We start from the raw sequence: 25,069 nt of genomic DNA, 5'->3' as shown, positions 1-25,069 counted from the left end.
ATTGACACAAAAAACGACGTTTTGAAAAACGACACAAAAAATTAAAGCATGCTTCAATTTTTTTTTGTCATTTTTCACAAGACATAAAACAACGTTTTCCCCCACACACGGTCATTTTAATTGACGTTTTTCAAAACGTCGTTTTTTTTCATCACATAAAGTGATGGTGTGTACGCGGCATTACACTTGCCCTTATCAGCTTCAGGGAAAACATGCTTGTGATGCAATTGCCTATATGTCTCAGTTTAATTCTCCCTGCTAATTTAATGCTGTGGGTTAGAGGTAACAGGTGTTTCATGTGTGATTCATCTCTCTCTGTGAACACTGTTCATATGTTAAATAAGGCTAGCTTTTGAAAGGCCTTTAATTGTGTGATAACGCTGTCTAAAAACCTTTTGATACTCAGAGGTGTTAATAGGTGTCAAGCTGCATGCAGGGACGAAACGTCTGCTTAGGAAACTCAGTGTGTGAAGGTGGTTTGTTGTTATGCTGTTTAAGGAATGTGCAGTGATTAGACATGATAATTGTCGGTCGGTGCCGACCTGTCTAGAATGTTTTAGTAATTAGCCTTAGTGTGTGATTAGGGGGGGGTGGAGATTTCATTGTTGCTTGAATGTCTTGGACTGTATAAAAAGCTGAGAAGAAAACCATTAAAGTCTGTCTTGTTCCAGCAGTAAGCTTGTCTCATGTGTGGCTTTTTGGGGCGACTCCAGGAATATCCCTCCTCGTGGAATATTCGGGTGATTTTCGTTATGGGAAGAAGGGAACGTTGACGGGGATATCATTGTAATACCGTCACAAATGGTTGGCAGCAGCGGGATTTTCCCTTTTATTCCCCTTTACACCCGGATTCCAAGCAGACACTGGAAGAACTACTGGAAGTTCGTGGAAGGATTGCTAGCAACAAAACCAAGCGGGTCATCATAGCAGAATTAATGGAGCTAGACCAGGAGGACGGGATTGCAGCAACGCCAGCAGTACAAGAGATGGAGACACCAGTGATTCAGGAAGAGGAATCACCAGCCAACAAGCTAATGAGAGAGAAGCTAGCATGGTTCGGTCCGAACCCAACGCCGGATGTGGTGCTGAAAGTGATGGACCTGTTAGTAAACGCAGAACTACAGTTAAAACTGGCAGCAGTCCAACAAGCAGCCGCACATTCTCCAAACAGTGAGTACAGCACAGCAGACGCAAGGAAGATTCCGTTTAGCGCTTTTAAAGCTTTTGATGAAAAGGACTGTGAAATTGATAACTACCTGGCAGATTTTGAGCGACAATGTAACCTGCACCGAATAGCTAGAGGAGAGTGGGTTGCAATATTGTCAGGCAAACTGTCAGGCAAAGCTTCTGATGCTTTCCGGACCGTGCCAGATCAGGATATCCATAGCTACGCCAGGGTTAAAGAAGCGCTCCTAGCTCGTTATGCAGTAACCCCAGAGTCCCACCGACAGAAGTTCAGGGACTCACGCAAAACCACGAAAGACTCTTACGCGGAATGGGCATGCCAGTTGTCCCTGTCGGCCTCTAACTGGGTTAACAGCAGCCAGGTCACCACCGCAGAGGACATTTTGCAACTAATGCTCCTGGAGCAATTTTACAATCACATCCAGACGGACATCAAAGATTGGGTGAGAGATCGCAGGCCCATGACTCTACCAGAGGCCGCGAAGTTGGAGGATGAATATGCGGATACTCGCAAGACAAACCAGGTCACACCACGGGAACAACCTCCACGACCAACGGTGCCCTCACACCCACCAACCGCTAGATACCAACCTCCTAACAGACCGGTGACATCTAGCCCTCGCTATCCACGCCAGGAGTACAACGAACAACGCTGCTTCCGGTGCAAACAGCTGGGTCACTTCAAGCAGAATTGCCCCCTGAATGACAACACCAGGTCAAATTGGTCTCAACCTGGGTACCGCCCACCAGCAGCAGCCCATTGTGTAGACTCGGCTTGGGATCCCCAGGAGCTGGGTCCGGAAGAACCATTGGGCACCCCTTACGAAGCCCTCATGGTACAATCTGTTATTACAGACAACAGGGAACACCATTGTCAGCTGGTCATGGGCGCCAGCCCTGAGCCGGAGGGGCCCTGGAGGGAGCGGGGCAGAAAGAGGCACCGCCGGCTACCCCCCAAGAAGAAGAGGTCCTGGAAGCCGTATAACAAGCGACTGGAGGAGAGGGAGTCGCAGCGGGCATCCCAGATGCGGGCCGAGATGTTCGCCAAGGGCCCACCGGTAGCCCCTTACACCACCACCCAGTTCCTGATGATGAAGGACCACGTGGAGAGCCTGCAGGACATGAGCAAGCAGGATCTGATCCGTGAGTACATAGAGCTGGAGGAGTGCATAAGCCGCATGGAGGAGAACAACCACCTGAGGTCACATCAGGCTGACCCCCCCAGGCTCCATGAACTGGAGATGGAGCTGGAGAAGCTCAAAGAGGAGAACCGGTGGCTGCGGAGGGAGCAGAGGGTGGCTGACCCTATGGGGCACTGATCCCCCCCCCCCCGGACTCTGAGCACCAGTGCTACAGCATTTCAACAAATATAACTTTTTCTTTTTATGAATCTCCTGTGATTGTCACTTTAGAGCCATAACCTGCCCCTCCCATAGCGGGACACCTAGACGGCGGCGCACAGACCCATTCGCTGTCTTCACACTGACTTCTGGTGACTCTGCAGATCACACAAAGACTTGGGGACTGACCGGCGTGTGATCTGACGACCCAGTGACATACCTGAGTGGGGAGCAGTTGCCAAGGGAGGTCAGTTACGCCAAACGGAGTTAACCTCGGACTAAAAGCTCTGAACCCGTCAACCCTACTGGACCAGGGAAGGTCCAACCGGGTTTGCCGGAGCAGGGAGAAAAGGGGGGCCATTGTGATGCAATTGCCTATATGTCTCAGTTTAATTCTCCCTGCTAATTTAATGCTGTGGGTTAGAGGTAACAGGTGTTTCATGTGTGATTCATCTCTCTCTGTGAACACTGTTCATATGTTAAATAAGGCTAGCTTTTGAAAGGCCTTTAATTGTGTGATAACGCTGTCTAAAAACCTTTTGATACTCAGAGGTGTTAATAGGTGTCAAGCTGCATGCAGGGACGAAACGTCTGCTTAGGAAACTCAGTGTGTGAAGGTGGTTTGTTGTTATGCTGTTTAAGGAATGTGCAGTGATTAGACATGATAATTGTCGGTCGGTGCCGACCTGTCTAGAATGTTTTAGTAATTATCCTTAGTGTGTGATTAGGGGGGGGGTGGAGATTTCATTGTTGCTTGAATGTCTTGGACTGTATAAAAAGCTGAGAAGAAAACCATTAAAGTCTGTCTTGTTCCAGCAGTAAGCTTGTCTCATGTGTGGCTTTTTGGGGCGACTCCAGGAATATCCCTCCTCGTGGAATATTGGGGTGATTTTCGTTATGGGAAGAAGGGAACGTTGACGGGGATATCATTGTAATACCGTCACAATGCTCACTTGCTACCTCATTTATCCCGCCCACTTTCAGATGCCATTGTAATGAGAAAATCAATGTAATTCTCTTTACCTGTCAGTGGTCATAATGATATGGCTGATCAAGGTAAAAAAACTTACATTTTTTAATAGGTTACCAGACTACACTCAGGTAACCCTTTCAGCGCTAAAAAAGCACTGCCCTGTTCCTCTGCAGCGGGTGTCATTTTGAAGCCTGTCTTTGACACCTTAATATCAGCTGTGAATGTTCATATTCAAAACCCAAGTTTATGTTATTTTATTCATGTTTAACTGTGGCCCCAAAGTGGACTTTCAGACAGCAGCTCGGGGACACTGCTGCATGACTAGCATTTTGTTAACTGTAGCGCTTGCTTGACCATATAGTGCCAATGTATGATTTGATTTGGTCAGCCACCTACATAGCCAGGGCTCTACTCTGCCAAGAACCGCATTACATTTCTCCAGTATTCCAACTCAGCAGAGTGATCTCAGCTGTTTGCTGAACGGTGGCCAGGCCTGGAAGAACACCAATGTGTTTACAAGGATCTGAATACTAAAGCGACAGTTACACATCTCACAAACTTATATGAAAGGATCTTTCTGCTCAGTGTTCTGTAGATTGCCATGTTCTGAAATTATGAATCCTAAAACACATACCACATTTCTATAGGGCTCTTCAGAGAGTATAATCCCTTTATGGACTTTTCACAGCCTCTGTATTTTATATCTTAGCCGTGTGCACTCTTGGTTAATTACTATTTGAGAGTTAAATATACCACAAAACAAATATATATCTTCTGAACTCAAGGCTCAAGAGACCCGGTATCCATACGATACAGGGATAAGAGAGTGCCATATTGAGAAGCCCTTTGGTGCCTGAATTGTGCTGTCTCAAAAAACAAAAAAAACAGAAAAATATTCCTTGCCTGTTTTTTTTTTATCATTTTCTTCATAATATAAATTTTCACTTTAAATTCATGTTTTCTTTCATGTTCTTACAATGTTCTTGGCAGTGTAGTTGCTTGCATATGCTAGCCTTTATAGAGATCCAAATAAATCTGTTTGTTAAGGGTTCATATGCACATGCAGCTGGGGAGCCATACGTGCCACATACAGCTTTCCATGCATTTTTCTAAACTATGTCAGACTTGCATGTGCAGGTAAACGCTGATGCAAAGAAGCATTAGCATTTACAAGAGTATGTCTATGTACAACCATTCAGCAATATGGAAGGCTGGTATGCAGCATGTGTGGCTCCCTGGGTGCAGAAAGCTGCCAGGAAATTAAAATAGGAATATAAAATGACTGTAAAAACCTGTGTGTGTACGAACCATAATGTGGCTGAGCCTATTGTACATAGTACATTCTAAAGATAATATTATCCCAACAGGATTAAAGAAATGCAGGGGAGAGAGTTAAAGTGAAGCTAAACTTTATTAAAAATTAGATTCCAGACATGTTGGAGGTTGCCTATAAGGTCCATCGCTGGTACTGGGTTACCGTCCACATTGCCAAGTCATACCCATCCCATAGTAATAGATGCTTCTGGGGGGTGCAGTCAGGGAGGAGATGAAATGCACATTCGGTGGTCCTACCCCTGCCTTGTGGGATTTTGGTCAAGGGTCTTTGGACTTCTGTCTACCCTCTTCCACGTATCCTTCCATAAGGACCCTAAATTTTCATTGCTCCATTGTCCAATCTCGGCCCCTTTATCTTACCAGGAAAAACTAGCTACACATCTGTTTATCGCAGATAAGCGCACAATAGCAAGGCCTGAAAAAAGCCAGCTGTATCATTTTCAGAGGTGAAGAGCACCTGGACGACTCTTGTGATCCACAAAAAAATTACCAGTATCCTCCACGACTCCCATGCCAGATTTCTCAGAGTATGGGCCCCCGTGGTGGTCCTATGCGTTTCCAACTCTAAACCCAACCAGCCTAGGCCTCTCAAGCTAACATGACCTCAACCCCATCCACAGCCTGGGGGAACTTCCTTCCTCCACCTCTTCTTCACCTCTCTTCCAAACCCTTTCTTCTATTTCTAGGCCTCTTGCCTGTCACTTTGTCCCTCGAAGGTTCCCAAGATTATTTTCCCAATAATTGCCCCCCGCAGCCAGGCGTGCAATTGTGATCACTCTTCAGACTCATTAATCAATTTGGGGGTATGCTTTTTGATGCTTTAATGAAAACTTGAACTTGGATAGGTAGTGGGTATTTGTAGGATACTCTGGTAACATTTGGTAGCAATTTGAGGACACTAAACTTTCTCCTTTAGAACTGTGAGCCAAGTCCTTGCACAAGTAAATGATGGACTGAGATTTGTGGTAGCAACCTAAGGAGATTAATCTTCCTCTTTCAAATCCATGCAAAGTTATTTCACTAGTAATTAAATAGACTAAGTTCTTCAGGACACAAAACACAATGTCCCCTTTAAACACCCTGACTTTAGCTTAAGAGTAATGGCAACAGCACACGGTCTCTAGGATCTCACACACCAATCTGTATTCACTAATGTCCTTGGATAATTGGTTGCCTCCTGCCAATATCTTTTATAGAGAACAAATTGTACAGCGCTAAATTAGTCAAAAAGACACAATAAATAAAGTGACATATTAAACAATTGACTAAGTGAAATAATCAAAAAATGCAGTGATGGGAAAGTCCATATATATGTGTTGTTTACGTATTGTGAAAAAAACTCCTTCCAATTGGGAACACTGGATGTTGAATAACCGATGGCCAAAGGGAATCAAAATGACTTCACAGATAGAGAAGAAGAAATACTCTTACCCTGTGTTGTGGACTCATCTGTTTTTAAAACAGTGGGTCTGATGAGCTTATGGTCCTCAAGGACCCGAGACCGTGTGATGAGGTCTCCCAAGAAGACGATGTAATCTTGATGGCTCCTGTAATGTGGATCTCGAGGGCTGAAGCGGCAGATCAATAAACGTACTGCTACAGGATGGATGTGGGCCAGTTCAAAAGAACTCCAAAAAAATATAAATGAACAAAAGAGTGCTCCAAATGGTGCAGGTCAAAAAAAACACTGACGGTTTATTAGATAAAAATCTAAGTCATATAAGCATGACAACAATTAAAAGTGATCACAACAGTAAAGAAATAAAAGCAGTATGGGATGCTGTGAAGCCAAAAACTGACGCGTTTTGGCTCAGAAAGCCATCACCAGGGGTATGACCTGCCGCTTCAGCCCTCGAGATCCACATTACAGGAGCCATCGAGATTACATCGTCTACCTGGGAGACCTCATCACACCGTCTCTGGTTCTTGAGGACCATAAGCTCATCAGACCCACTGTTTTACAAACAGATGAGTCCACAACACAGGTTAAGAGTATTTCATCTTCTCTATCTGTGAAGTCATTGCGATTCCCCTTGGCCATCGGTTATTCAACATCCAGTGTTCCCAATTGGAAAGAGTTTTTTTCACAATACATGAACAACACATATACAGGGAGTGCAGAATTATTAGGCAAATGAGTATTTTGACCACATCATCCTCTTTATGCATGTTGTCTTACTCCAAGCTGTATAGGCTGGAAAGCCTACTACCAATTAAGCATATTAGGTGATGTGCATCTCTGTAATAAGAAGGGGTGTGGTCTAATGACATCAACACCCTATATCAGGTGTGCATAATTATTAGGCAACTTCCTTTCCTTTGGCAAAATGGGTCAAAAGAAGGACTTGACAGGCTCAGAAAAGTCAAAAAGTGTGAGATATCTTGCAGAGGGATGCAGCACTCTTAAAATTGCAAAGCTTCTGAAGCGTGATCATCGAACAATCAAGCGTTTCATTCAAAATAGTCAACAGGGTCGCAAGAAGCGTGTGGAAAAACCAAGGAGCAAAATAACTGGCCATGAACTGAGAAAAGTCAAGCGTGCAGCTGCCAAGATGCCACTTGCCACCAGTTTGGCCATATTTCAGAGCTGCAACATCACTGGAGTGCCCAAAAGCACAAGTTGTGCAATACTCAGAGACATGGTCAAGGTAAGAAAGGCTGAAAGACGACCACCACTGAACAAGACACACAAGCTGAAACGTCAAGACTGGGCAAAGAAATATCTCAAGACTGATTTTTCTAAGGTTTTATGGACTGATGAAATGAGAGCGAGTCTTGATGGGCCAGATGGATGGGCCCGTGGCTGGATTGGTAAAGGGCAGAGAGCTCCATTCCGACTCAGACGCCAGCAAGGTGGAGGTGTAGTACTGGTTTGAGCTGGTATCATCAAAGATGAGCTTGTGGGGCCTTTTCGGGTTGAGGATGGAGTCAAGCTCAACTCCCAGTCCTACTGCCAGTTTCTGGAAGACACCTTCTTCAAGCAGTGATACAGGAAGAAGTCTGCATCCTTCAAGAAAAACATGATTTTTATGCAGGACAATGCTCCATCACACGCGTCCAAGTACTCCACAGCGTGGCTGGCAAGAAAGGGTATAAAAGAAGAAAAACTAATGACATGGCCTCCTTGTTCACCTGATCTGAACCCCATTGAGAACCTGTGGTCCATCATCAAATGTGAGATTTACAAGGAGGGAAAACAGTACACCTCTCTGAACAGTGTCTGGGAGGCTGTGGTTGCTGCTGCACGCAATGTTGATGGTGAACAGATCAAAACACTGACAGAATCCATGGATGGCAGGCTTTTGAGTGTCCTTGCAAAGAAAGGTGGCTATATTGGTCACTGATTTGTTTTTGTTTTGTTTTTGAATGTCAGAAATGTATATTTGTGAATGTTGAGATGTTATATTGGTTTCACTGGTAAAAATAAATAATTGAAATGGGTATATATTTTTTTTTTGTTAAGTTGCCTAATAATTATGCACAGTAATAGTCACCTGCACACACAGATATCCCCCTAAAATAGCTAAAACTAAAAACAAACTAAAAACTACTTCCAAAAATATTCAGCTTTGATATTAATGAGTTTTTTGGGTTCATTGAGAACATGGTTGTTGTTCAATAATAAAATTAATCCTCAAAAATACAACTTGCCTAATAATTCTGCACTCCCTGTATATGGACTTTCCCATCACTGCATTTTTTGATTATTTTTACTTAGTCGATTATTTTATATGTCACTTTATTTATTGTGTCTTTTTGACTAATATAGCGCTGCACTATTTGTTCTCTATTCTTGATACACTTTGTTTGTTGGAGTGCTAGCAGCTTTTTTGTATTCCAATATTTTTATTGAATTTCAAAATAAAAAAAATACAATAGAAAGACAGGTATGATCTGTCCATGCAATATAATTCAAGTTACAGGTGCAAGTCAATGAGGACAAAACAGCATAACTATCATATGACATTTTCCCGGATTCATACCTCAAACTGTCAACAGACATAGAGAAAAGGGGCTAAATCGGGAGCTAGCAGCTTTTTAAATTTATTTTTCATTTTTTCACGTGGGTTTAGAGCAGTTTTTCCCTTTATTTTACATTTCAATATCTATTATACATTTTCTCTTAGTTATCCCAGACTAGATTCTCAGATGAAAGCCCCCTCAGTCGGCTTCACCAGACTCTTAGCAAAGTAGGCCTCCAGCTTGCCCAACTGAGGCCTTGATGAAAAGCAGGCACATGACAGAGTTGTCTAGGGGGCAAAGAGTTCCCCTAGGCCAGTGATGGCGAACCTTGGCACCCCAGATGGAACTACATTTCCCATGATGCTCATGCACGCTGCAGTGTAGTGGAGCATCATGGGAAATGTAGTTCCAAAACATCTGGGGTGCCAAGGTTCGCCATCACTGCCCTTCGCTGTGATCTCCTCCTCAGGAAAAAATAACCCTCTGCTCATAGTCTCTTATAGTCAGACTATTTATACACACTCCCAACCACCATCTGGGAACCACTCCCCAGAGATTGGTTGGAACTGCATACATTTTCAGCTGCTGATTACACTATCCCTGCCCACTATCTTCCAGAACATTTCCAGACAAATAGGGAAGAAATCAATCCTGCAGCCACTGAAACACAGAACAGGCCAGAACAATCAAATGCAGCTCCACTGAATACGGTGAGCCCACAATAAATTTACCTAACAATGAAATACAGCTCCACTGAATACAGTGAGCCTAAACTAAGATTACCTAACCAAGCTCCTATCTAGGAGGTGCTACACAAGTAAATATTCTTAACTTAAAAAAGTCCCTATTATTGCTCTCAGTCTCCACCAATCTCCAATTTATTATTATTATTATTTTTGCTGCTGTGAACTGACTTACAGATATAATAATGTCATAAGAAATAGATTAGAGGGCCATTAAGTAGTGGATGTGTATGGATTGTTTTTGGAGAATAAGGATATCCTTTAGTGATGCTTTAACTTTACTTTAAAGTTTTATCTTTTCAGAAAACACATTAGCACACAGGCACATAGTGACAATGAAGTGCCATGCACACAGATGGTACATGCAGCATGTGGGACACTGAATAGCAGATTTGGCTTAGAGCAGATGCAAGATGGAAGGATTATTTTTAAGAAAGTGGCGTCTTGACAAAAATATGGCACTCATGTCTGCTACTGCTGAGTGTACTAGCGGTTATGTGAGCTTAATTCAAATTGTTGTTTGGAGTACTTATAGTGCTTTTCTTTTTCTTTTCTCTCTCTTTAATTGTTCTTGTTTCCGAGGATACATATGATTACAGCTGTCTTGCATATTTAGGTGAAAACCAATATGGCAGCTAGTTGCTCCAATCTTCATGTTACCAAGATTTAAAAAAAAATTGTCAGTCCAAAAAAAATATTTAACCACTTGCCGCCCGCCAATGACATATTGACGGCGGCAAAGTGGTTGTCTGATCCTGACCGGACGTCATATGACGTCCTCAGGATTCTGAGCCGCTGCGCGCCCCCGGGGGCGCGCATCGCGGCGATCGTTGTTGCGGGGTGTCAGTCTGACACCCCGCAACACCGATCTCGGTAAAGAGTCTCTCACGGAGACTCTTTACCACGTGATCAGCCGTGTCGAATCACGGCTGTTCACGATGTAAACAGGAAAAGCCGTTGTCGGCTCTTCCTCACTCGCGTCTGACAGACGCGAGTAGAGGAGAGCCGATCTGCGGCTCTCCTGACAGGGGGGGCTCGCGCTGATTGTTTATCAGCGCAGCCCCCCCCTCGGATCGCCACATGGACCACCAGGGAAGCCCACCCTGGACCACCAGGGTGGGCAAAAAAAAAAAAAAAAGTCTGTTAAAAAAAAAAAAAAAAGTCTGTAAAAAAAAAAAAAAAAAAAAAAAGCATTACAAAAAAAAAGATGCCAATCAGTGCCCACAAATGGGCACTGACTGGCAACATAGCTAAATCAGTGCCGCCCCAGTGTCCATCAGTGCCACCCCACATTGTCCATCAGTGCCACCCTACAGTGTCCATCAGTGCCACCCCACAGTGCCCATCCATGCCCAGTGCCCACCTATCAGTGCCCATCTGTGCCACCCATAAGTAGCCATCAGTGCCACCCATAAGTGCCGCCCATGAGTGCCCATCTGTGCTGCCTATGAGTGCCCAGTGCCGCCCATCAGTGCCGCCCATGAGTGCCCATCAGTGCCACCTATGTGTGCCCATCAGTGCCGCCTTTGTGTGCCCATCAGTGCCGCCTATGTGTGCCCATCAGTGCCGCCTATGTGTGCCCATCAGTGCCGCATACAAGCGCCGCCAATCAGTGCCACCTCATCTGTGCCCGTCAGTACTACCTCATCGATTTCCATCAGTGCCATCTCATCGGTGCCCATCAGTGCCGCCATATCAGTGCCCGTAATTGAAAGAAAACGTACTTATTTACAAAAAAAATTCCAGAAAAAAATAAAAACATATTTTTTTTCAAAATTTTCAGTCTTTTTTTAGTTGTTGCGCACAAAAAAAACCGCAGAGGTGATCAAATACCACCAAAAGAAAGCTCTATTTGTGGGGAAAAAAGGACGCCAGTTTTGTTTGGGTACAGTGTAGCATGACCGCGCAATTGCCATTCAAAGTGCGACAGTGCTGAAAGCTGAAAATTGGCTTGGGCGGGAAGGTGTACACGTGCCCTGTATGGAAGTGGTTAAGAAAAACTCAGACGTAAAAGATGATTCTATATCACAGAATTGGTATAAAATATTCATGAAATCCTAAATTTAGGGTCATTTAATTTACCTTTATTTAAAAGTAAAAAAAAAAAGGTTTATAACCGCTTAGATCTCAGTAAACAGATTCTTAATACACATGTGCACTTCATATTTTCAAATGATTGCTATTCATTACTGGTTTTAGCCCTTGGCGGCCTGGCCACCCATTGGAACTAACCACAACACCCACACTAACTCCACTGTTATTGAAATACAAATTCCCAATAGTATGTTTAGAAAGAATATCCCCAGAGGAAGTGCATCATTTTACAGAAAGGAAAAATAAATGAACCAGTTTCATGCCTCTGGACAACTTTACTAGGCAGAAAATGTTACGTTTTTTGTGGATTCAGTGTTTTGCATATATTTTCTAATAACTAATAAAATAATAACTAATAAAATATAAATATTTTTATTTCTTTTTAATCAAGCATATATGAAATATCCCATATATATTTTATATTTACCTCTTGCATCCAGAAGGTAGCAAAGTCTACACCAGTCTGACTTTCTGCTATGGTATGCAGTGTTTTGATAAAAAATGCATAGTGGTTTGCCCGAGGAAAGTACATGTACTTTTGTTTTGTGCAAATGGGGCAAAAAATAAATAAATATTGGACTCATTCCTGTTCTGTAAGAATGTTGTTCATTGATTTGGAACTGAAAATATCATATTTGGTCACTAGATAGTGCTAAGTATTATAGGAAGTGTACTGTATATGATATGTAGCAACATCTAATGGCTAAATGCAGTATTTTCCATTTTAATCAATAAAAAGCATTCATCCATCATAGGAAATAACCTAATAACATTCATTTTGATGCCCTTCTTGCACAGAACGGGCACTTTAAATGGGCAAATTTAAAGTTAAAAACACACCCCTAGGTGTTATCCTTAAAGTGGGTCTAAACCCGATTTATGAAATTTGAGCTGGGCACATATATCTGCAGTATTTGTTATCTCTCTTCAATGAGCTAAGTCCCATAGCTCTCTCCTGACCTGTTCCTCTGTTATTAGCCTGATAACTCTCGGACCCTTTAGGCAAAAGCAACCTGAATCTTCAGTCCGGAGAGGTTGCTAAAATAGATTAGCAGGGAGCAGGTCCTATTACAAAACACCTCTGAGAGTCTCTGCCTATGATGAGAGGGGGTGTGTGCCTTTCCTCCAATCAGCAATGTTAGCTATCTTGGCTGTATGCCCAGACATCACACTTCGTGTTAACTAGAAAGAGAAAATCTCCTAACACAATCTCAACTTTCTAAACAGTATATAAATGTTAACACAGCAGATATATATGTAAAACCTATGTAGGGAGATTTGGTTCATCACTGTGTATCATCTGAGGCTGTTCACCTCACTGGCTGTATGAAGGGTTTACATCCACTTTAAGCCTGAATACCAGGAACTCCGGAATTAAACTATATTGCATACTTACACTGGTCCAGCTTTGCGTAATGTAAGTATTCATATCTCATACCTGATAGGCTCCTGGGAAAGCTGAATCACTGTAGTAGTCACTGTAAAATCACTGTAGTAGTCAGCACTGCTACAGTGATAGCCATGATCTTCTTGGTCCTGCTCAGGGTTTGTGTTTCCCCTCTGCACACTGACCACAGGTTATCGCTCGCTCAAGACTGCTATTAGAACACTTTGAATTTTCTTTAATAATATATATACATGGCTTTCTGTTCTCTGATTGGACAAGATGGAGGGGGAAAGTGATGGAACAAATTCAACTATGGATGATCATGATTTAGCAGGAGGGTTAGGGGAGAAGAATAGAAAGGGAAAAATAAAAAATAAACTATTTTTAATGTGCTTCAGTGTCCATGTCCATGTAATGGTGGAATTTCTACTAAACACTAATCTACAAAGTATCCCTGACATTCGATGTTAGGAAGCTTTCTTGGATCAAGAGCAAGTAATGCTTTGTATAAGAGCTTTATTTTAAGACTAGAGGAATTACACTGTTTGTATTTCATGTCTGATTCCTCATGTGTCTATATCCAGGTATGGTTTGGTCAGATGTGAAACGTCTCTGGTATGATGGCCTGGAAGATTTCCTGGAGGAATCTCGGAACCAGCTCAGCTTTGTGATGAATTCCTTGTATCTGGCAACCTTTACTCTGAAAATTGTGGCTCACAGTAAGGTGAGTTGTGTTCATGAATATTATTTTTTTTCAATGCAGACTCTGACCAGCAATCCAGTAAATTATGTATTGAAAAAGCTTAAAGATCTAAGGATCATTCAACCTGGTGTTTGCTTGTGTCATGACAACAGATGACAGCTTCACAAATTTTTAAAGGAAACTATAATGATGTTGGGTCAATCTGCAGTTTTCTTTATTTAATCATGGGCACTGTAAACTTTTATTTTATATCTGATCTCTTTATTTTATATATATATATATATATATATATATATATATATATATATATATATATATATATATATATATATATATATTGTGACAGAGTACATGATTCCAGGTATGTCAGTGTGAGATTGGAAAGGTCAGCTTTCCCTGTCTTAGAAAGGGTTAAGCCTGGCCCAACAGGTAAACCTCCTCTCTCTCCCTATTAATTAGCCTGCACCTGATAGAGTCTAGAGAGGGAGAGCTCAGTGTGAGATCCAGGCTGTGCTGGATGGGCAGACTGAAGTCTGTCTGTGTATCTGAGGAACAAGGTCTGTCAGAACTTATTGTTTATATTGAACTATTATTTTTGTTTGTTTATACTGGAGGCCGGAATAGCCGCTCCAGTAACCCGTAGTGAGGGACACTACTGTTTAGTTAGCCTCCTAAGCTGGAGTAGGCCTTTTTGTTTGTATTATTATTTTTGATGCAATAAAGCCATATTTATTGCTATTTTGGTGACTTTGCTGCGCTGCATGTTTCACTATTTCTATTAACCCAAGCGACTTTGCCACAAGTGGTGTCAGAAGTGGGATGTTTGCTGTTGTACCGGTTACTTTACAGTTACAGTGGCCTTAAAGGTACAGGACCCAGAAAATGGAAGGTATTGTAAAAGCCCTGTTACAAGCTACCTCTGTGCAGCAAGAGACTAATAGACAGGCCGCTGCCTCAGCTGCAGCGCAACAAGAGACTAATAGACAGGTAGCTGCAGCAGCTGCAGTACAGCAGGAGACCAACAGGCTCCTGACTTTGCAGATTGAAACTTTGACTAAAGCACAACAGTCAGACCATGCTGTTCTCAAAGCAACCCTGGATCAGATGACTACCCAAGGGTCTACTAACCCACCACCAGCAGGGGGGGTAAGCCAAATTCGTGCAAGCAGCTGTATGCAGAAAATGACCCCGGATGATGATGTGGAGACTTATCTACTGGCGTTCGAACGGACCGCCACCCGAGAAGGCTGGGCCCCAGGACAGTGGGCTGGAATCATTGCACCCTTCCTCCTGGGAGAAGCACAGAAAGCCTATTTTGATTTGGATGAGGTGGCTGCTGCAGACTATCCCAAACTGAAAGGAGAGATCCTGGCTCGCTTAGGGGTGACTTCCACAGTGAGGGCCCAACGTTTCTACAACTGGAGGTTCAAAGAAGGAAAAGCGCCAAGATCCCAGATGTTTGACTTAATTCATCTGGCTCGGAAGTGGCTCAAACCAGAGACTCAAACCCCTGCACAGATTATAGAAGCGCTTGTACTGGACCGGTACGTGAGAGAGCTTCCAAGTGGCCTCCGAGAGTGGGTCACTCAGGGAAATCCCCTGGACTGTGATAGTATGGTCGCACAAGTGGAGCGGTACCTGTCTACCAAAAATTTGGACCGATCTCTCTCTAGGACGACCGGGAAAACACAGAGAACAGGAGACCAGAGGAGTGGAGTGGAAGCAGACTTCGGATCGGGAGCCCGTTTTTCCAAAACAGACTTTAGAGGTCAAAACCCTGGGAAAGAGGACCACCCTAGGAGAAACTCCATAACTTGTTTTGAGTGTGGCTCCAAAGGACATGTCAGGGCAAGATGCCCCAATCTTCCTGAGCCCATGCAGTGTGGTCTAGGGGAAGATTCCTATGATTTTTGTGGACTCAGTTGTTTAGCAGGCCTGGTAGAAGGGGGACACACCTTCCGAGTACCTGTCCTGCTGGACAAACAAGAGACCGTGGCCCTGGTGGACTCTGGCAGTGCCCTGACTTTGGTAGCCAGTAAATTGGTAAAACCTTGTTGGATACAGAAGCATAGAACCATGGGGGTATTGTGTATTCATGGGTGTACTGTGCGGTATCCTACTGCCAACATAGAAGTGTTAGTACAGGGCAGTTTGGTAAGGATCGTAGCAGTGGTAGTTCCTCGTCTACCATATCCTTTGATAATAGGAAGGAATTTCCCTAATTTCCATGCTCTGTTACAGTCCCCTGTGATGGGAGAACAAGGGGAACCTGAAGTGGAGCAGAGAAATACAGGGGTCCATGAAGTATTTCCCTTTGCTCATCCTGACTTGTATATCTCTAATCCAAAAAGAGGTAAAACGAGACGGGAACGCAGGGAGAGCAAGCTAAGATTTAATAGGGCTGTCAAGGAAGTCCTGTTGAATCAGCGTGGGGAGCAGTCCAGAAGAGGCGGGGCCCCACGACAGACAGAAGATGAGGCAGGGGTTGGTCAACCGGAACCCCCCCCAGAGGCTACCAGTGAAGGGGACGAGGGGGATACAGATGTCCTGGATATTTCGGGTAGTGGCTTTGGCCGGGATCAGGCAGATGATCCCCTGTTGCAGGAAGCCAGGAGTAATGTTGTGGAGGTTAATGGGGTACCAGTGGAAGGGGTAACGGGAAAGGCCTATCCCTATTTTGTCCTTAAAAATGATCTCCTTTACAGAGTGACCTCCGATGAGGGACAAGAGCTTGAACAACTGGTTGTGCCTTCATCATACACCCGGAAAATCCTGGATTACTCTCACTCTCATCTTCTGGGGGGACATTTAGGGGTGGAGAAAACCCAAGAACGGGTGCTCAGGAGGTTCTTTTGGCCTGGGGTATATGAGGGGATTAAAAGATATTGTGCTTCTTGCCCGGAATGCCAGCTGGCATCTCCCAGACCGAAGTTGAGAGCCCCACTCATACCTCTCCCTATAGTTGATGTTCCGTTTGAGAGGATTGGCATGGACCTAGTGGGTCCCTTAGAGAAAACAGCTAGAGGACACCAGTACATCCTTGTCATCCTCGATTATGCCACCAGATACCCAGAAGCCATTCCACTACGCAAGGCTAATGCTAAAAGTATTGCTAAAGAGCTGGTTCAGATGTTTACACGGGTGGGGATACCCAGGACATTGCTCACGGATCAGGGGACACCGTTTGTCTCCCGTATTATGAAAGAGCTATGTCAGCTATTTAATGTACAGACTCTGAGAACATCAGTGTATCACCCCCAGACCGATGGGTTGGTGGAAAGGTTTAACCGGACCCTAAAGGGGATGTTGAGAAAAGTCGTTAGCAGGGATGGGAAGGATTGGGACTTGTTACTTCCTTACCTGTTATTTGCAGTTCGAGAGATTCCCCAAAGTTCTACGGGCTTCTCCCCATTTGAGCTTTTATATGGTAGGCATCCGCGGGGTATACTGGATATCCTAAAGGAAACCTGGGAAGAACAGGGGGTAACTGGGACCAATGTCCTCCAGTATGTTGAAGATATGCGGGTGCGTATGGCTCAGATTGCCCCTCTTGTTCGCCAGCATATGGAGCAGGCGCAGAGTAGGCAGAAGTCCTACTATGACCAGAGGGCCCTAGTGAGACAGTTTGAAAGGGGGGACAGAGTAATGGTTCTAGTACCCACCGCAGAAAGCAAACTTCTAGCACAGTGGCAGGGACCCTATGAGGTCCTGGAAAAACTGAGCCCAGTAAATTATAAAATTAGTCAGCCAGGACGCCGGAAGAAGGAGGCCATCTTCCACATAAACCTCCTTAAGCCATGGAGGGCTAGAGAGGACTGTATGGCCACAGTGGGTGACAACCCGCCTGTTCCACAGGCACCTAGTTCTTCAGTGACAATCTCTCCAGAGCTGACACCTGAGCAAGTAGAGGAAGCTAGAGGCCTGGTTGAGGGGAATAGTGATGTCTTCTCCCCTGACCCTGGACAAACCCGAGAAATTACCCATGATATTATTACAGAACCAGGGGTTGTCATAAGAGTGAAATCTTACCGCATTCCGGAGTCCAAGAGGGAAGCTGTAAGGGCTGAAGTCAGGAAAATGCTTGAGCTTGGAGTGATAGAGGAGTCTCACAGCCAGTGGTGCAGCCCCATTGTTCTAGTGCCTAAACCTGATGGGTCCATCAGGTTCTGTAATGACTTCAGGAAGTTAAACGAGGTGTCTAAGTTTGACGCCTACCCCATGCCTAGGGTGGATGAACTGGTAGAGCGATTAGCCAAAGATAGGTTCTTCACCACGTTGGACCTGACAAAGGGTTATTGGCAGATCCTGTTGACAAAGCATGCTCGAGAGAAGACAGCCTTTGCCACTCCTGATGGCCTGTTCCAGTACAGGATTATGCCTTTTGGCCTCCATGGAGCTCCAGCCACTTTCCAAAGGCTAATGGATAAGTTGCTCAGGCCCCATACCGAATATGCAGCCGCATACTTGGATGATGTGATCATTCATAGCCCGGACTGGGAAAGCCATCTGGACAAAGTGCAGGCAGTCTTGGACACTCTTAGAAGAGCGGGGTTGACAGCTAACCCCTCTAAATGTGCCTTGGGTCTAGCTGAGGCTAGATACTTGGGTTACCTGGTTGGCAGGGGACTTGTTAAACCGCAAATGAACAAGATATGAGCTATACAGAACTGGCCCAGGCCGTTGAGGAAAAAACAAGTCAGAGCCTTTTTGGGGATCGTAGGCTACTATCGGAGGTTTATTCCTCACTTTGCTACAAGGGCTGCCCCGCTCACTGACCTTATTAAAGCCAGAAGTTCAGACACGGTAAAGTGGAACAGCAAGGCTGAGGAAGCCTTTGCTGGTCTTCGGGCAGCGCTTTGTGCCCAACCCGTGCTTGTGGCTCCCGACTTTAGGAAGGAGTTCTTTCTCCAGACCGATGCCTCAGAGGTGGGTTTGGGTGCAGTGTTGTCCCAATATGTGGATGGTGAGGAACACCCTGTCCTATATTTGAGTCGGAAGTTGTTACCCCGAGAACAGCGCTACGCCACAGTCGAAAAAGAGTGTTTGGCGATTAAGTGGGCAGTAGAAACACTCCGCTACTACGTGTTGGGCAGACGGTTTACCCTGGTCACAGACCATGCTCCGTTAAAATGGATGCACACCAACAGGGACAAGAACGCTCGGGTTACGAGGTGGTTTTTGTCCCTACAGCCCTTTTCTTTTGTGGTACGACACAGGGCAGGTCTCCTCCACAGTAACGCAGATGCTCTGTCCCGAGTACATGGGTTTGCAGAGGTGGCCGCTTCCCACACAGGTGTTAAGCTGGGGGGGGAGGATATGTGACAGAGTACATGATTCCAGGTATGTCAGTGTGAGATTGGAAAGGTCAGCTTTCCCTGTCTTAGAAAGGGTTAAGCCTGGCCCAACAGGTAAACCTCCTCTCTCTCCCTATTAATTAGCCTGCACCTGATAGTCTAGAGAGGGAGAGCTCAGTGTGAGATCCAGGCTGTGCTGGATGGGCAGACTGAAGTCTGTCTGTGTATCTGAGGAACAAGGTCTGTCAGAACTTATTGTTTATATTGAACTATTATTTTTGTTTGTTTATACTGGAGGCTGGAATAGCCGCTCCAGTAACCCGTAGTGAGGGACACTACTGTTTAGTTAGCCTCCTAAGCTGGAGTAGGCCTTTTTGTTTGTATTATTATTTTTGATGCAATAAAGCCATATTAATTGCTATTTTGGTGACTTTGCTGCGCTGCATGTTTCACTATTTCTATTAACCCAAGCGACTTTGCCACAATATATATATATATATATATACACACACACAGTATCTCACAAAAGTGTGTACACCCCTCACATTTTTGTAAATATTTTATTATACCTTTTCATGTGACAACACTGAAGAAATGACACTTTGCTACAATGTAAAGTAGGGAGTGTACAGCTTGTATAACAGTGTACATTTGCTGTCCCCTCAAAGTAAATCAACACACAGCCATTAATGTCAAAACTGCTGCCAACAAAAGTGAGTACATCGGCATCCCTAAGTAAAAATGTCCAAACTGGGCCCAATTAGTAATTTTCCCTCGCCATTGTCATGTAACTTGTTAAGCCCTGTACACACGATCGGATATCTGATGGGATCTAATCCGATGGATTTTTTCGTCGGATATCCGATGAAGCTGACTTTCATCAGTCTTGCCTACACACCATCAGTCAAAAATCCGACCGTGTCCAACGCGGTGACGTAAAAAATGAAGTGCTGAGAAAAATGAAGTTCAATGCTTCCGAGCATGCATCGACTTGATACTGAGCATGCATGGATTTTTGACTGATGGACTTCCACACAGACGATCGTTTTTTTTCTATAGGTTTTTTATCCATAGGAGAATTTTAAAACATGTTCTATTTTTTTTCACTGATGGAAAACAAACCAATGGGGGCCACACACGATCGGTTTGTCCAATGAAAACGGTCCATCGGTCCGTTTTCATCAGACAAATCGATCGTGTGTACAAGGCTGGTAACTGGAAGGTCTTACTGGTCGCTGAAAGGTCAACATGGTACCTCATGGCAAAGAATGCTCTGAGGATCTTATTTTTTATTTTTTTTGCTCCACATAAAGATGGCCTAGGCTATAAGAAGATTGCCAACACCCTGAAACTGATCTGCAGCACGGTAACCAAGACCATACAGCGGTTTAACAGGACAGGTTCCACTCAGAACAGGCCTTGCCATGGTCGACCAAAAAAGTTGAGTGCATGTGCTCAGCATAATATCCAGAGATTGTCTTTGAGAAATAGACGTATGAGTGCTGCCAGTATTGCTGCAGAGGTTGAAGGGGTGGGGGGTCAGCCTGTCAGTGCTCAGACATCAAATTGGTCTGCATGACTGTCGTCCCAGAGGGAAGCCTCTTCTAAAGACGATGCACAAGAAAGCTTGCAAACAGTTGCTGAAGACAAGCAGAATAAGGACATTGATTACTGGAATCATGTCCTGTGGTCTGATGAGACCAAGATAAACGTATTTGGTTCAGATGGTCTGTGTCGACAAGCATGGTGGTGGGAGTGCCATGGTCTGGGGCTGCATGAGTGCTGCCAGCACTGGGGAGCTACAATTCATTGAGGGAACCATGAATACAAACATGTACTGTGACATGCTGAAGCAGAGCATGATCCCCTCCCTTCGGAGACTGGGCCGCAGGGCAGTATTCCAACATGATAACGACCCCAAACACACCTCCAAGATGACCGCTGTCTTGCTAAAGAAGCTGAGGGTAAAGGTGATGGACTGGCCAAGCATTTCTCCAGACCTAAACCCTATTGAGCATCTGTGGGGCATCCTCAAACGGAAGGGGGAGGAGCGCAAGGTATTTAACATCCACCAGCTCCGTAATGTCATCATGGAGGAGTGGAAGTGGACTCCAGTGGCAACCTGTGAAGCTCTGGTGAACTCCATGCCCAAGAGGGTTAAGGCAGTGCTGGAAAAAAATGGTGGCCACACAAAATATTGACACTTTGGGCCCAATTTGGACATTTTTACTTAGGGGTGTGTGTTGGTTTATTTTGAGGGGACAGCAAATTTACACTGTTATACAAGCTGTACACTCACTACTTTACATTGTGTAATTTATTCAGTGTTGTCACATGAAAAGATATAATAAAATATTTACAAAAATGTTAGGGGGTGTACTGACTTTTGTGAGATACTGTATACTGATACTGTATCATACATTTATATACCCTGGCAGAATTGATGATTTCTTGGACATTTTACAGAGAATATGAATGATAACACAAAAACTTATTTTCCACTCGTGGTTAGTGTTTGGCTGAAGCCATTTTATTATCAATCAACTGTGTTTATTCTTTTTAAATGCTAATCACAACAGAAACTACCCAAATGACCCTGATCAAAAGTTTACATACCCCAGTTCTTAACCACCCTGGCAGTACGATTATTTCAGATTTTAGGTGCTGAAAGCGGTACCATTATTTTGCAAGGAAATTTGGCGTTTTACATTGTAGGCCTGTAGGGCCAAATTCTCAAAAAACCTGCCTAACTTAACTTTCAGGAGTTAAGTTACACAGGCGTTAAATTTCTACCTAAGTGCCCGATCCACAAAGCACTTACCTAGAAATTACACGCCGTGTAACCTAAGTGCCTCCGTCGCAAGGCGGTTGTCTGCTCGAGGGGGCGATTCCTATTCAAATGAGGCGCGCTCCCGCGCCGGACGTTCGGCGCATGCGTGTGACGTCATTTTTCCCGATGTGCATCGCGCGAACGTACTTTACGCCGGGCTTTGTGGATCGCGACGGTACAATAAAGTTGCGTCGGGTAAAAAAAAAAATACGCGCCGGGAAAAAAAATGCGAAATTTAAAAAAAAACGCGGCGATCGAAAAAAATGTTTGTTTTTACAAGGTCTAAACAGTTTAGGCCTTGTAAAAGCATCCCTAATTTTACGTATGCAAAACGTAACTTAGGCAGAAAACACAAAGCTAAAAAGCTTTGTGGATCTGCTTAAGTACTCATTTGCATACGCAAAGCGGCATTTCGACTCGAAATGCCCCCAGCGGCAGATGCGGTACTGCATCCTAAGATCCGACAGTGTAAGTCTATTACAGATGTCGGATCTTCTGACTATCTTTGGAAAAATCCTTCTGAGGATCGTTTCCAAAGATAGCCACAGGGATACGCAGGCTGAACAGCAGTTCCGCCTGCGTATCTCCTTTGAAGATTTGGCCCGTAGTTCTTAGGAATAACTTACTTAAATCTGTCCAAACAAGAGTCTAGTAGACATCCGGGTATGAAAAAGTTTGAAAAAAAAATCATAAATTATAATATAATAAATAATTATAAATAATTATAACAAATAATAATATAATTATAATAAAAATTATTCAATAATGTAATCAACTCAAAATCACTGAAATTTGCTCAGTTGCAGAATTGTCGCTGTCATTACTTTTATTTTTTTATGATGAATTTCCCCACAAATCGCTATCGCTCAATTCTGCAAGTGATTATAATTTATTATCGCTGTTTTCTAGCTGCTCTAAAACCACTTTTGACATAAAGGGACACTTTTGGTTGCTATGGACAATATACAGTTTGCAGGGAGAAAGAACAGTTTTTATTTTATAAAAGTACATGCAGGGCACTGGGCAGACCACTAGGGACAAGGGGGGTGTGTATTTTGTACATACAGTACTGTAATCTATAAGATTACAATATACTGTATGTAATGTGTTTATTTACTTTTTTTGAATTTGGCGCTGATCTCCGCCCCCGTGCGTCGTAACGTCGCAGGGAACGGAGCTCGGTGGCACACAAGGACACTGAGTGAATCGAGCGAGGACGTCGCTCGCTCACACAGCGGAGAGGCATCGCAGGATCCAGGGACAAGGTAAGTAACTGTGTCTGTGGCTGCTGCGAGGCGATCCCGAGTCTGGCTCGGGGATACCGCTTTTGGTACAGAAATCTTACCCCGAGCCAGACTCGGGAATACCGCCAGGGGGGTTAATACTGTGTATTGCCCCCATTAACATCAATGACAGCTTAAAGTCTTTTGTGCTATTTGTGAATGAGGCTCTTTATCTTCTCAGATCGTAAAGCTGCCCATTCCTCTTGGCAAAAAGCCTCCAGTTCCTGTAAATTCTTGGGCCGTCTTGCATGAACTGCAGATTTGAGATCTCCCCCAGAGTGGCTTAATGATATTGAGGTCAGGAGACTGATTTTCCTTGTATTTTGGATCATTGTCATGTTGCAATGTCTAAGTCCATGCACAGCTTCCTAGCTAATGAATGCAAATGTTCCTCCAGTAATTTTTGATAACATACTGCATTTATCTTGCCATCAATTTTGACCAAATTTCCTGTATCTTTGTAGCTCACAAATCCCCAAAACATCAGCGATCCACCTCCGTGTTTCTCAATAGGAATGGTGTACCTTTCATTATAGACCTTGTTGACTTCTCTCCAAATGTAGTGTTTATGGTTGTGGCCAAAAAGCTACATTTTGGTCTCATAACTGCAAAAGACTTTGTGCCAGAAGGTTTGAGGCTTGTCTCTGTGCTGTTTGGCGTATTGTAAGTGGAATACTTTGTGGCATTTTTCTTACTAATGGCTTTCTTCTGGTGACTCGACCATGCAGCCCATCTTTCTTCAAGTACCTTCTTATTGCGAATCTTGAAACAGCCACACCACATGTTTTCAGAGAGTCCTGTATTTCACCTGAAGTTATTTGTGGGTTTTTCTTCACATCTCGAACAGTTTTCCTGACAGTTGTGGCTGAAATTTTAGTTGGTCCACCTGACCGTGGTTTGGTTTTAACAGAACTCCTCATTTTCCACTTCTTGATTAGAGTTTGAACACTGCTGATTGGCATTCTCAATTCCTTGGATATCTTTTTATATCCCTTTCCTGTTTTATACAGTTCAACTACCTTTTCCCGCAGATCTTTTGACAATTCTTTTGCTTTCCCCATTACTCAGAATCCAGAAACGTCAGTGCAGGACTGGATGAAAGATGTAAGGGTCTGTCAGGAGTCCAGAAACGAATTGACCTTTTATATATACACACACACACACACACACACAAAAACACACACACACACACACACACACACACACACTAATTACAAGCAAGCAGATCACAGGTGAGGATGGTTACCTTTAATAGCCATTCGAACCCCTTTGTGTCAACTTGTGTGCATGTTATCAGATCAAAATCACCAGGGTGTGTAAACTTTTGATCAGGGTCATTTGGGTAGTTTCTGTTGCCATTATGATTTAAAGAGTAAACACAGTTGATTTACAATAAATGGCTTCAGCCAAACACTAACCATGAGTAAAAGAAATGTTTTAGTATTATCATTCATATTCTCTGAAAAATGGCCAAGAAATCATAAATAATGCAAACTTATGAGCACAACTGTATATATATTTTAATATTGACATTGTAAATTAGTAAAAAAGCCACTATATTCCCTTTAATTACTGGGCGAGTGATGAGTGATGGGGCTTAAATACAATTGTGTAGCTTAATCACAAGTTTTTCTTAGCACACTCTTATGCAGCGTTCACACGATCAGGATTTCCGACAACAAATATTCTATGTGAGCATTTGGTCGGATATTCCGAACGTGTGTAAGCTCCATCGGACATTTGCTGTCGGGAATTTCCGACAACAAATGTTTGAGAGCTGGTTCTCAAATTTTCTGACGGGAAAAGTTCTTGTCGGAAATCCCAATCGTCTGTATGTAATTCCGACGCACAAAAATCCTACGCATGCTCAGAATCATTGAACTTAATTTTTCTCGGCTCGTCGTAGTGTTGTACGTCACTGCGTTCTTGACATTTGGAA

The 25,069-nt window shown here is 43.8% G+C and overlaps 1 protein-coding gene across 3 annotated transcripts in view; it reads left to right on the top strand.

Annotated features, from left to right (window-relative positions):
- Positions 1-25,069, top strand: part of TRPC1 (transient receptor potential cation channel subfamily C member 1) — a 125,022-nt gene that overhangs the window by 52,288 nt on the left and 47,665 nt on the right. For all 3 annotated transcript variants that reach the window (XM_040349114.1, XM_040349115.1, XM_040349116.1), the window contains one exon: positions 13,605-13,744. In XM_040349114.1, coding sequence (XP_040205048.1) covers positions 13,605-13,744 — 140 coding nt within the window. The remainder of the gene's footprint in view (positions 1-13,604; positions 13,745-25,069) is intronic.

This window comes from Rana temporaria, chromosome 4 (genome assembly GCF_905171775.1).
Source record: "Rana temporaria chromosome 4, aRanTem1.1, whole genome shotgun sequence".
NCBI classification, from domain to species: Eukaryota; Metazoa; Chordata; class Amphibia; order Anura; family Ranidae; genus Rana; species Rana temporaria.
Note: the sequence above shows the minus strand (reverse complement) of the source record. Positions and strands in the feature narration are given on the sequence as shown.